At 47.4% G+C, this 13,382-nt stretch overlaps 1 protein-coding gene across 2 annotated transcripts in view; it reads left to right on the forward strand.

The window, feature by feature from the left end:
• The window catches only part of CEP164 (centrosomal protein 164kDa), a 97,433-nt gene that overhangs the window by 12,422 nt on the left and 71,629 nt on the right, over positions 1 to 13,382 (forward strand). Inside the window, exons 1-3 of one of the 2 annotated variants that reach the window (XM_011926848.1) lie at positions 2,961 to 3,520; positions 6,392 to 6,494; positions 11,945 to 12,056. In XM_011926848.1, the coding sequence (XP_011782238.1) occupies positions 6,413 to 6,494; positions 11,945 to 12,056 (194 nt within the window). In that variant the 5' untranslated portion in view covers positions 2,961 to 3,520; positions 6,392 to 6,412. Of the gene's footprint in view, positions 1 to 2,960; positions 3,521 to 6,391; positions 6,495 to 11,944; positions 12,057 to 13,382 lie in introns of those variants that run through there. The other variant, XM_011926850.1, reaches the window with a different exon arrangement.

Raw genomic sequence — 13,382 nt, forward strand, 5'->3', positions numbered from 1 at the left:
ACTCAGGAGGCTGAGGCAGGAGAATTGCTTGAACCTGGGAGGTGGAGGTTGCAGTGAGCCGAGATCATGCCATTGTACTCCAGCCTGGACAACAAGAGTGAAACTCCTCCATCTCAAAAAGAAAGAAAGAAAGAAAGAAAGAAAACAGTAATATTGAGAGTAATCTGCCTGGGAACACGTGAAACTTACGAGCTCAGTGCTAAGGTGGTTCTGGGTTGACAGGTGAGGATAAGGTTGGCCAGGAAGGCTTCCTGGAGGAAATGCATGAGCCACTCCTTTTTTGCCCGATTCTGAAATTGCTAGGAGATGCATGAGTGCAGTTGGATGACCCCTCCCAGCTCTGTGGCTCACAGAAGGTCTCAGGCTAGGCAGCAAGTAGATCTCACTGGGTTTCATCTGATCTGTTGGTAACTGCTATATAGTGAACAATGTTGAGGGTTCTGAGGCCATGTCTAGGGTGCCATGATTGACTAGTGATGTCCCTCACAGTTTTAGGCCTGGAGGAAAATATTAGGACATGTCCTATTTATTTGCCACGGCAGACCTAAGGGCTGCTTTTTTTTTTTTTTTTTTTTGGACATGAAGTCTCGCTCTGTCTCTCAGGCTGGAGTGCAGTGGCACGATCTTAGCTTGCTGCCAGCTCCACCTCCCGGGTTCACACCATTCTCCTGCCTCAGCCTCTCGAGCAGCTGGGACTACAGGTACCTGCCACCATGCCTGGCTCATTTTTTGTATTTTTAGTGGAGACAGGGTTTCACCACGGTCTTGATCTCCTGACCTCGTGATCCGCCTGCCTCGGCCTCCCAAAATGCTGGGATTATAGGCGTGAGCCACTGCACCCGACCGAAGGGCTGCATTCTTATTTATTTATTTATTTATTTTAGACAGGGTCTTGCTCCATCACCCAGGCTGGAGTGCAGTGGTGTTACAGCTCATTGTAGCCTTGAACTCCAGGACTCAAGGGATCCTCCCACCTCGGTCCCCCAAGTAGCTGGCACTACAGGTGTGTGTCACCATGCATGGCTGATATTTTTAATTTTTTGGTAGAGACAGGGTCTCACTGTGCTGACCCAGCTAGTCTCAAACTCCTGGCTTCAAGTGATCCTCCTGCCTTAGCCTCCTAAAGCCCGTTATTACACGTGTGAGCCATGGTGCCTGGCCCAAGGGCTGCATTCTTAGACATCTCATCCTCTCTGTTACCACTCCAGCTCAGGTTACTATTGCCTCTTGCCTAGCCTAGCTCGTGGTTTTCTACGTTATCTCTGCATCAGCCCTGATTTTCTTCTTTCCAATCTGGCCTACGCTTTAGGTTGTACTCTTAGTAGCTTCTGGAGTAATTTTTCAAAATGTGTTATCTGGAAAAACCATTTCCTGGCCTCCATTTCTCTCTCTTTTTTGAGACAGGGTCTTGCTCTGTCACTGAGGTTGGAGTGCAGTGGCACAATCAAGGCTCACTGCAGCCTTGACCACTTGGACTCAAGCGATCCACCCACCTCAGTCTCCCACGTAGGTGGGACTATAGGTATACACCACCACACCTGGCTAATTTAAAAATTTTTTTTGTACAGGGTAAGAAAGGGCCATCTTAAGTTGCTCAGGGTGGTCTCGAACTCTGGGCCTCAAGTGATCCTCCCTCCTTGGCCTCCCAAAGTGCTGAGATTACCGGCGTGAGTCATTGTGCCCAGCCCTAGTTCTCTTATGATAAAGGCCAAGTCTGCATGGACTGGCTCCCACTGGCCTCCCCGGCATCATCTCCAACTGTGCTGCTTCTCGCCTAGTGTTGCCTTCCGCTGAAGGACTCATGCGTCTGTTAGAGCACACTTTCCTTATTTTCTTTGTCTAGTGAATACCTACTCATCCTTCAGTTCTCAGTGTAGGCATCATCTAAATCAGGCTTATTTCCTTCAGAGCACTTCCCTTGGTTCTAATTATACATTTCTCTGTGACTGATTGGTTTGTCTCCCTCCCTTCCCAGACTAGCTCAAGAGTAGCAGCAGCTGAATCTGGTTTTAATCACGATTGCATCTCTAGCGCCTAGAAATAAATGCATGTGGTAGGTGCCCAATAAATATTCCTCGAATGACTAGATGATCTTTAGTAGCCATCCTGCTACTGCATACAGACAAATAGATAGGACTTCTCTTCCCATGTTCCTTTTTTCTTTAATTCATGGCCCTTTTGGACCTGTCCTTGCCCACATCTTTTCTAGAGCCAGAAAAGGTAAGGAAAGAACATAGAATACAACCCATCCCTTTTTAATTTTTTTCTGGCAGAACATTTATTTGAATTTGGATGATCCATGAATTCAGATTTTCCAGAGTTTTCCTGATCTTTAAATAGTTAAATATATCACCGGGCATGGTGGCTCATGCCTGTAATTCCAGCACTTTGGGAGGCCAGGGCCAGTAGATCACCTGAGGTCAGGAGTTTGAGATGAGCCTGGCCAACATGGTGAAAACCCAACTCTACTAAAAATCCAATTAGCCGGGCATGGTGGTGGGCGCCTGTAATCCCAGCTACTCGGGAGGCTGAGGCAGGAGAATTGCTTGAACCCAGGAGACGGGTTGCAGTGAACCAAGAACACGCCACTGCACTCCAGCCTGGGTGACAGAGGGAGACTTCGTTTCAAAAAAAAGAAAAACAAAAGGTAAATACAGATAATTACGTATGTAGCAAATGAGTCTTTTTGCCATGCTGACAGAGACTACCTGTCCTGTGCTTTCTGGAGATGGGACGCATCTAGGGGATAGTATTTCTCAAATGCAGAATTTCTCAAGTTCTGAGGTAGTTAAGACAGTACCTCATATAGAGTACATGCTTGAGAAGTGCTTATTCACCCCAGTGTTCAGGCCACCACTGGGCCCTTCCTGCCCATGGATTCTTTCCTTTTCTCTTGTCCTCTCCCTAAGAGGATTAAAGATTCAGGTGACTCTAAGCCACCAGGGAGTGGGCCCCATCTGCCACCCTGGTTCCTGGTCCTTTTCTGCTCAGCTTTTTAGAGTCAGCAGTGGTCAGGCCTACGTCACCTCTGTGCGTGCAGCACAGTGGGGCATCGTGTCTGCAGGAATGTACGGGTTCTTCTGAGGGTTGGTAGTGCATTCCCACTTCAGCTTATGTACTGCTGAAAGAAGCCCTTTTTCTTTGGTGTTTTCTTCCTGCTTGGAGGTGGCATGGTGGGAATGAGAGGGGCAGAAGCTGGCTTCCTTCAGGTTCAGTGCACTGACACAGGGAACCATGTCTTGTGAGTCCTCAGGCAGGACTCCTCTGTTGCCCACCTCTTAGCTATCATGGAACAGAGAGGGGGACCACAGTAAACAGTCCCTGATGGATCCTTTGTTGCTTGTCAGGGCTCTCTAGGAAACTTGGAATAGATTCAGAGTCTCCAGATCCAGCCATTTCCTGAATACTCTTTCCAGGCCAGGTCCTGACTTTTTTTTAACCAGAGAAATAATTTTATTTGGACTGAGAGCTGGAGAACGAGAATAGGACCCGAGACAGCATATTGGGCTAAGGAGGAGAGGTGAGGTTCCAAAACGGCAGTCAAAGCTCGTCAACCGAACGGACTCTACTTCCCAGCAGCCTTGCACTTAGTGCAACCAACAGAAGGCCTGCTGGGGAATGTATTTGCCACTGAATTCCCCAAGTATGCCAACATTACAAAAAAGATAGAGGTTTTTCATCGTAATTACATTTCCACAAACCTCCCCAATCACAAGTATTATAAGCAGAAGTAAAAGAAATCACATTTTACAGATCTCAAACTTCAACATTTAGTTCATCACCTTCAAAAAAATAGCTCCCCTGCTAAACTCATTAACTGTATGATCTATCCAAGCAGCAAGAAGATGGCCAGGCCATGGCAATCCTCTTCCTGTTTTCTCTAGCCACTCAGGGCTCAACAGCAGGGTGAGGCTCAGGTGCGGGTAGGGGGTGGGGAGCACAAGGGCTACTTTCCCCCAGTGCAACATGGCATCTGAAGCTTGATGGGGAAAGCAGAACTGGTGAGACTTGAGGGAAGGGTCCAGGGCCTGTATTTAGTCAGAGTCACTGCTGGAAGAGGAGGAATGCTTGCCATGCTTGTGGTGCTTGTGCTTCTTTTTATGAGCTTTCTTCATTTTCTTCTGCCTCTTCTTGTCCACCATCACTGCTGGTCCGACTGTGCCAGGAGCCAAGGGATTCACAGGAGGGATTCCAGGGGCAGGCAGTGGGTACGGAGGAGGGTAGGGACCCGAGGGTTGGCATCCTGGATACCCTGGCTGTGGCACAGGATGAGGGGCTGCACGTCAGGGGAAAGCTGGATTGCCCTGGGGAGCTCCTGGGGGAGGAGGACAGGGGCCTGGGGGAAAGGGTGGATTGATAGGTGGTGGGTGGGCAGGATTGGAATCTCCAGGGCACCCAGTGTTGAGGGGGATATGGCTTTGGCCCTGGCTGTCTGGTGTTGGGATTCCACATGTTTAGGTGTGTCCTCCAGCCTTTCCACGGCCGCCTGGGCTTGATGCGTTCTCCCAGATCCTAACCTTTTTAATAGCTGGGCCTTTCTGCTTGAAGAGGGCCATTTCATCCTTGCTGCTCCAGGAGGAACAGTGGCAGCTTCTGAGGAAGTGGGGACTGGAGAGGTCCGGACTTGTGGCTCCAGACTCCTGTTGGTCACATCTGGTGTGGCCAACTGCTCTGCGGGTCGGGGAGGTGCTCTGAGCAGGGCTGTGTGTGGCAGCAGTTTCCCAGGCAACCTGCTTCATCAGGCTGCAGCATGGGAGCTGCCATGGGGAGAGTTGGTGGGAACTGGGGTCCCGAGGTAGGGGTGGGAAGAGAGGAGCAATTCTAGAAGTGCACCGACTTGTCAGTTGAAGAATTTGGCACCGCCCCATCCCTGGAGCTAGAAACCTTGGGTTCTGTCTTAGCTTGGGCTACCATAACACAATACCGTAGACCAAGGAGCTCAAACAACAGAAACCTCTTTTCTCATAGTTCTGGAAGCTAGAAGGCCCATATCAAGGTCTCTTCCGGGTTCCTGCCTTGCAGACAGCTGCCTTCTTGCTGTGTCCTCATATGGCAGAGAGAGAGCTCTAAGCCACTAGGCAGTGGGCCTCATCTGCCACCCTGGTTCCTGGTCCTTTCTCTCTTTCTCTCTTTTTAATCCTATCAGGCCATTTAACCTTAATGACCTCATTTAACCTTAATTACCTCCTAAAGATCCAGTCACATTGTGGATTAGGGCTTCAATATGTGAATTTTTCTTACTTTGAGAGGCTGAGGTGGGAGGATTGCTTGCACCCAGGAGTTCAAGACCAGCCTGGGCAACATAGTGAGACACCATCTCTGTTAAAAAAAAAAAAAAAAAAAAAAAAAAAGGTACAATATATACGTATGTGAATTTTGGAGGGATGCAGCTCCTTTCCACTCTTTCCCTCATATCCTGGTCCTATTAAGCTTAACATCACCGGGTCCGTTCTGACTGTCCCTTCTTCATTCCCCTGCTGCTGCCCTAGTTAAAGCCCTCATCATCTTGCCCCTGGGCAGCAGCCTCCTCAGGTGGTTTTCCTGACACCAGTCTCTAATTTCTCCAATCCATCTGTGCCAGTCCTGCCAGAGTTCTTGTCCTCAAAAAAAGGCCACCCTGTGATACTTTGTTTCACCAGAGCCCTCAGTGCCTCCTCTCTGCCGCAGGACAGGGTGGAGGCTCTTTAGCATGGTCTGCGAGGCTCTGTGTGAGCAGCGGGTCATACACGCTGGTATCCGCACTCTGGAACACCTGTCTGTACGAGATGCTCCCTCTGTCTCGAATGCCTTTCTCCACCATCAGAATTCCTGTCAGCCTTCCTTCCTTCCTTTCTTTGGGGGAATTTTTTGCCCTTATCTTAGTACTCCCAGAACAGGAAGCTTTTTTCCCTTCTGCCTTCTGCTGCTCTTGAGGTCGTTCCCACCACTGGATTGTAAGCCTCCTGAGGGCATTTTGGTTATGAATCGAGACATCCAGACAGGAATATGTGTTGAGATGGGGGTGTGCCACGGAAGTGTGCTGGTGTATGGGTGCTCTGTGTGCTGCTGGTTACTTTGGTGTCCCTAGGATTTTCTACTTGGTGGTTCTGTGTTACTGTTTCTTCTATCTGGGGGAGGTACAAAGTCAAACTCTTGACAGAGCCAGGCTTGAAGATGTTTTGTGGTTCACCAAGTGTTCATCAAGCCTTTGGGAGACCTTTTCCAGGCGCAGAGCCTGTGAGCCTTGAGTTGTTGGTTTCACCCTCCACTATACCTGGCACTTGGGAAGGCCCTGGCCAAATTGCTATGCAGGGTCTGGTTTGATCCAGATGCTCCATGACCCAGCGCCATCGTTTCCCCTCTTAAGCTTGGTCACTGATTTTCTCTTTTGGTGGGGGTCTCTGGGATCTAGGTGTTTGAGCCCAGATGAGTCATGGCTGGACGACCCCTCCGCATAGGAGATCAGCTGGTTCTGGAAGAAGATTATGACGAGACCTACATTCCTAGTGAGCAAGGTAACAAGTCTGTGAAGAGGCCAGTGGTGTATTGTGTTTGTTTTTTGAGGACAGGGATTATGTCTGGTTTATTTTTGTTCTTTCAGTGCAAAGTATGGTACATGTACAGAGTTGCTTAATGTATTTGGGTTAGGTCCCATGTGAGCCTACCTTGGCCTCTTGACTGTTTTTTTTTTCAGTTTCTTTCTGTTGCCCAGGCTGGAGTACAGTGGTGTGATCTCAGCTCACTGCAACCCCCGTCTCCCAGGTTCAAGTGATTCTCTCACATCAGCCTCCCGAGAAGCTGGGACTACAGGCGTGCACCACCACACCTGGCAAATTTTTGTACTTTTAGTAGAGATGGGTTTCACCATGTTGGACAAGCTGGTCTCGAACTCCTGACCTCAAGCGATCTGCCTGCCTCTGGCTCCCGAAGTGCTGGGATTACAGGCGTGAGCCACCATGCCCAGCTACTTGCCTGTTTTTGTAAATAAACCTTCATTGGAAAACAGTCACACTGGTTTATGTATTGTGTGTGGCTGCTTTTATGCTATAGCTGCAGAGATGTGTGGCTGTAAGAGAGGTATATGACCCACAAAGGCTAAAATAGTTACTATCTGGTTGTTTACAGGAAAATTTGCTGTCTCTGAGTTAGAGCAATGATTAGATTTAAATAGAAACATATTAGGGGATATCTAAATACAGTGTGTTCTGAGACCAGGGGAAACCCAATTTCCTAAACACAAACTTACAGCAGAGTTTTTTTAAACAACAAGGATAGCATTATTAAGAACAATAACAACATAACTTATTATGTGCCAGCCTCTGTTTTAAGCACTTTGCATGTATTACCTTATTACCTTTTTTTTTTTTTTTGAGACAGAGTCTCACTCTGTTACCCAGGCTGGAGTGCAGTGCTGTGATCTTGGCTCACTGCAACCTCCCTTTCCCAGGTTTAAGCAAATCTCGTTCCTCAGCCTCCTGAGTAGCTAGAACTACAGGTGCCCACCACCACACCTGGGGAACTGATTTTTGTATTTTCAGTAGAGAAGGGGTTTTACCATGTTGGTCAGGCTGGTCTCAAACTGACTTCAAGTGATCTTCCCACCTCTGCCTCCCAGAGTGCTGGGATTACAGGCGGGAGACACATGCCTGGCCCGTGTATTACCTTTTCAACCCTCACTGCAACTCTCTGAGTTAGGTACTATTATTATCCCCATTTTACAGATGGGGAAACCAAGGCACAGAAAGATTAACTTCCTGTGGATATACAGTTCTATTCTAAGTGGTGTGGCTAGAACCATCTCCAGGTATTCAAACTCTAGGGCCTGTACTTTTTGTTTTGTTTTTTTGAGATGGGAGTTTCACTCTGTCGCCCAGGCTGGAGGGCAGTGGCGGGATCTCTGCTCACTGCAACCTCCGCCTCCCAGGTTCAAGTGATTCTCCTGCCTTAGCCTCCCCAGTAGCTGGGACTACAGATGCGTGCCACTGTGCCTAGGTAATTTTTTTTGTATTTTCAGTAGAGATGGGGTTTTGCCATGTTGGCCAGGCTGGTCTCAAATTGACTTCAAGTAATCTGCCCATCTTGGCTCCCAGAGTATTGGGATTACAGGCATGAACCACTTGTGCCTGGCCATAGGGCCTGCACTTTGAAGCACTAAGCAGTTTTTTGGAGTGAAGGTTTCTTTGAAATTCTGACGAGTTATGATCTGAGCATACAAAGTTTGCTTATAATTCAGGTGGTTCATGGACCTGAGAGCAGAGTGCACAATTCTTGCACCTCTAGGAATACATGGATCTCATGTTAGATATTGGACTGTGCTTATAGCATAGGGCGTTTGTTTGTTTTCCATATTTTTGTTTATAGAGACAGTCTTACTCTGTCTCTCAGGCTGGTATGCAGTGGCTCCATCATAGCTCACTGCAGCCTTGAACTCGTGGGCTCAGGTGATCCTCCCATGTAGCTAGAACTACAGGTGCGTGCCATGTATCTGGCTAATTAAAATAAATTTTTTTATAGGGATAGGATCTCACTGTGTTGCCCAGGCTCATCTTGAACTCCTGGGTTCAAGTGATCCTCCTTTCTGGGCTTCCCAAAGTGCAGGGATTACAGACATAAGCCACTACGACTGGCCTCTTTCTTTCTTTCCTACTTTCTCTTTAGAGACAGAGTCTTGCTTTGTTGCTCAGGCTGGAGTACAGTGGCATGAGCTCGGCTCACTACAACCTCCAGGTTCAAGTGATTCTCCTGTCTCAGACTCCTGAGTAGCTGGGACTACAGGTGCACGCCACCACACCCAGCTAATGTTTGTATTCTTAGCAGAGACAGGGTTTCACCATGTTGGTCAGGCTGGTCTTGAACTCCTGACCTCAGGTGATCTACCCACCTCGACCTCCCAAAGTGCTGGGATTAGAGGTGTGAGTCACTGCACCCGGCCATGACCGGCATATTTCTTAAATCTGTATACATTTGGTTGCTGTTGTAAATGGAGTCAAAGGTTTTTCTAAGGATGTTTATAAAAACTTTCTTCTGCCCAGTCCAGGTGTAGGTGTTCTGACCTCAAGCCACCATTTTCTCTTCCTGGGTTATCTCAGTAGCTTCCTAATCAGTTAGCCTTACTGCTTATAAAGCAGATCACATCAGGGTTGTGCTTTTGGTACCCCCCACCCCCATAGCTCAACATAACACCCTTGATGGGATTGCAGGGCTCTGTGACCTGGCTGTCTCTACCAGTCACATTGGAATTTTTTTTTTTTAGACCGAGTTTCACTCTGTCACTCAGACTGAAGTGTAGAGGCGTGAACTTGGCTTACTGAAGCCTTGACCCCCTCCCCTGGGCTCAAGTGATTCTCCCACCTCAGCCTCCCAAATAGCTGGGACTACACAGGTGCATGCCATCAGGCCCAGCTAATTTTTGTATTTTGTTGTTAGAGATGGGGTCTTGCTGTGCTGCCCAGGCTGGTCTTGAACTCCTGGGCTCAAGCAATCCACCCACCTCAGTCTCCCAACGTACTGGGATTACAGGTGTGCATCACCATGCCTGGCTATACTGGCTTTCTGACAGTCCCCAGAGCTACCGGTTGTCACAGATCCTTTGCACCTGTGCTGCTTCTGCCTGAATGCTCTTTCTCTAGTGCTCTGCATGGCTGGCTCCTTTCGCTTGTGCAGGTTTCAGTTAACTGTCAACATTGCTGGGAGGCATTCCTTGACCATGGTTTCTATTATTATTATTATTATTATTTTGAGGCAGAGTTTCACTCTTGTTGCCCAGGCTGGAGTGCAATAGCTTGATTCCTTGACTGTCATTTCTAAAGGAATGCTCTTCCACCCTGTCGTTCTCTAGCTCATACCTCATTTACTTCCTTCATTGCGTTTATCAGAAGTTTTAATTTTTGTATATTTAACTGTTTACTTCGTTGCTGGCTGTCTCTTCTACTAGAATGTAAGCTCCACAATGGCAGTGACTAGTTTTTTTCTTATTCATGGCTCCTAGTGACTGGTACATAGGAGACATTCAAACATATTTGTGAAAAATGAATAAATTAGTCTGGTCAGTCAAGTTCCAGGCAGTCCTTTGAAAAAATATTTTCTCTTTCCTAGTTCCCAGGTATGTCAGCCTCCAAATTCTCCACTGCGATGGCTCGTTGGTGATGCCCTTCTGGCCTGGGCTATTACCAGCTTAAGCATTGATGTCATTTGCCTATTTATTTAATCATTTCTGGGGGTTTCGGTGACATGTTCCAATGGTTATCTCATTTATCTTTTTTACTGTACATGAGATAGCTCTTTTTTTTTTTTGAACAGGATTTCACTCTTGTCGCCTGGGCTGGAGTACAATGGCGGGATCTCAGCTCACTGCAACTACCATCTCCTGGGCTCAAGCGATTCTCCTGCCTCAGCCTCCTGAGTAGCTGGGACTATAGGCACATGCCACCATGCCTGGCTAATTTTTGTATTTTTTATAAAGATGGGGTTTCTCCATGTTGCCCAAGCTGGTCTCAAAATCCAGAGCTCAAGTGATCTGCCCACCTTGGCCTCCCAAAGTGCTGGAATTACAGGCATGAACCACGGTGCCTGACTGAGATAGTGCTTAAGTCAGTACATATATTTCCACTGTCCTTCAGTTCTGTGGCAAAAGAGCTTTTCTAAATACTTGATTTCCAGAGTACAAAATGTTTTGTGTGTTTGTTTGAGGTGAAGTCTTGCTTCGTCCCCCAAGCTGGAGTGTAGCCTTGACCTCCTCAAGCTTATTGTTGGCTGTTTCTTCTACTAGAAAGTAAGCTCCCACCTCAGCTTCCTGGGTAGCTGCATCTATAGGTACATGCCAGCACGCCCAGCTAATTTTCGTATTTTTTGTAGAGACGAGTTCTCACCGTGTTGCCCAGGCTGGTCTTGATCTCCTGGACTCAGGCGATCCTCCCACCTTGGCTTCCCAAAGTGCTGGGATTACAGGCATGAGCCGCTGCACCCAGCCAGAACAAAAGTATTAGGGTCATAATATATAGCAACATTGAAAAAGAGGCAACTCCCTTCATGGAAGAGAGGGTTCAGCGAGTGGGGGTTCAGCCTGCTTGAGTATCATCCACTTTCTCAGCTCAGATAGCTCCCTGCCCCTAGGCAGAATCAGTCACTGCCTTCTCTCTGCACCCATAGCATACAGGACATGTCTTCATTACAGCATGTGTCACCTGGGTTGTACTCCATTTGTGTGTTTGTAATGTCCTCAAGGAGCACAGTCACTTGTAGTTGTTCAGTACATGTTTGTTGACTGAATGATGAGTGCTTTTGCACCAGGCTTTTGCAAATCTTGGGAGAGCTTACTACCTTCTGGTAAGGCTGTGCTCATCCAGGATGGTTCTGGCTATGGTTTTGGGGTTCTTGCCTCTGAAGCCCCCGCTGGAAATGAAGTCTTGGTTTTATTTTATTTTTTACCTTTATTTATTTATTTATTTTTGAGACGAAGTGTTGCTCTCGTCACCCAGGCTGGAATGCAATGGCGTGAACTCGGCTCACTGCAACCCCCTCCTCCAAGGTTCAAGCAATTCTCCTGCCTCAGCCTCCAGAGTAGCTGGGATTACAGACACATGCCACCACACTGGGCTAATTTTTGTATTTTTAGTAGAGATGGGGTTTCACCATGTTGGCCAGGCTGGTCTCAAACTCTTGACCTTGTGATCCACCTGCCTCGGCCTCCCAACGTGCTGAGATTATAGGCATGAGCTACCGCGCCTGCCTATTTTTTGCGTTTTTAATGCTTGGCTTCAGATTATATCATTGTAGTGTAGAGATAGCATGCTTGGATTCAAGTGTACCATTTATAAATTGTAAGGAAACAATTATATGTTTATTGTTTATAATTTAAAGAATATGATTTTCTCATTGATGGAGAGAAAAGACAAAGTAGAAAAAGATTGAGAGTTTTTTCTTCTTTTCATCTCTTTTACTCTCCCACCTCTGCCTCTCCTTTCAGAAATTCTTGAATATGCCCGGGAGATTGGTATTGATCCCATCAAGGAACCAAAACTGATGTGGCTGGCGCGGGAGGGCATTGTGGCCCCACTGCCTGGGGAGTGGAAACCATGGTAAGTCAGTAGGGGGTGTGGCCCAGTGACTTGGCCTAGCAGAGGCCGAGGGAAGCTAATACTGGAGATGAGTTTGGCCTGGCCTACTTTTCCAATCCTATCCTGTACAGTCAGGGACAATACTGTGCCACCCCTCTGCTATGCTGCCTGCTATTTCAGGCTTCAGTGTAGGCTGACTGGACAGTCCCTAGGATGGGGTTCAATGCTTATATCTAAGGCCACAGAAGCTACTGCCATGGATCCGGTCCTCTAGCACCAGCATCTGTTTAGGATGTGCTGAGGGGCTGTTGTTACTCCTGACAACTTTACCTCCTTAGCATGTCTAAAATGGATGCTGGTCTTGCTGGGCACAGTGGCCCACACCTGTGATCCCAGCACTTTGGAAGGCTGAGGTGGGTGAATTGCTTGAGGTCAGGAGTCCGAGACCAACCTGGCCAAGATGGTGAAACCCTGTCTCTATTAAAAATACAAAAAATTAGCTGGGTGTGGTGGCACACACCTGTAGTCCTAGCTACTCAGGAGGCTGAGGAGAATAACTTGAACCTGGGAGGCAGAGGTTGCAGTGAGCCGAGGTTGCGGCACAGCACTCCAGCCTGGGCAACAGAGCGAGACTGCATCTCAAAAAAAAAAAAAAAAAACAAAAAAAAAAAATTTCCACTTAAAAAAAAAAAAAAAAAAAAAAAAAAAAAAACCAAAATAAATAAAACTACTACTTAAAAAGATAAAATAAAATAAATAAAATAAAATGAGATGCTGGTGTTGAAGAGGTTTGCAGTGAGGCCATGCAGACCAGCAAAGGGTTTCTGTGTCCCTTGGGAACACCTGGCTCTGCCATACCTGAATTGATGTGACCTATTCATGGATAGGTTCCCATTCACGGATTCATTGGTATTTTCATTTTGGCTAGAGCTCTTTGGGTTGGAAAGAGCAGTGATTCACTCAGGTTGTCTCAGGGAGACAGAGGTTTACGGAGAGGAAAGACAGAGTGGCCAAGGCTGGGGAGCTAGAAGGAGCCATGTCACTGCTGCTGTCTCCCTCCTTCTCCTGAGGACTGCAGGGCTCCCTGCTCGTGGTGACACTGTTCTCTGTGTTCTCCGTGTCTACTGTGTCCTCCTGTCTTGCATTACTCTTCCTAATCACATGCATAGAGCTCTCTCCAGCTTGTCTCCCTAAAGTGAGTGCCATAAATTTATCTCCTACCTTAGACTGGGATTTCCCTATGCTTATCCCATACTGGTCCTCAGGTATCCTAGGGGTCCCCTTTTCTGCTGGTTTTGTGCAATTTTGTAGACAAGGCGTAATCATCCTATTCTTGTTCATACCATT

The sequence above is a fragment of the Colobus angolensis genome, unplaced genomic scaffold (genome assembly GCF_000951035.1).
Source record: "Colobus angolensis palliatus isolate OR3802 unplaced genomic scaffold, Cang.pa_1.0 Scaffold7, whole genome shotgun sequence".
Lineage (NCBI taxonomy): Eukaryota > Metazoa > Chordata > Mammalia > Primates > Cercopithecidae > Colobus > Colobus angolensis.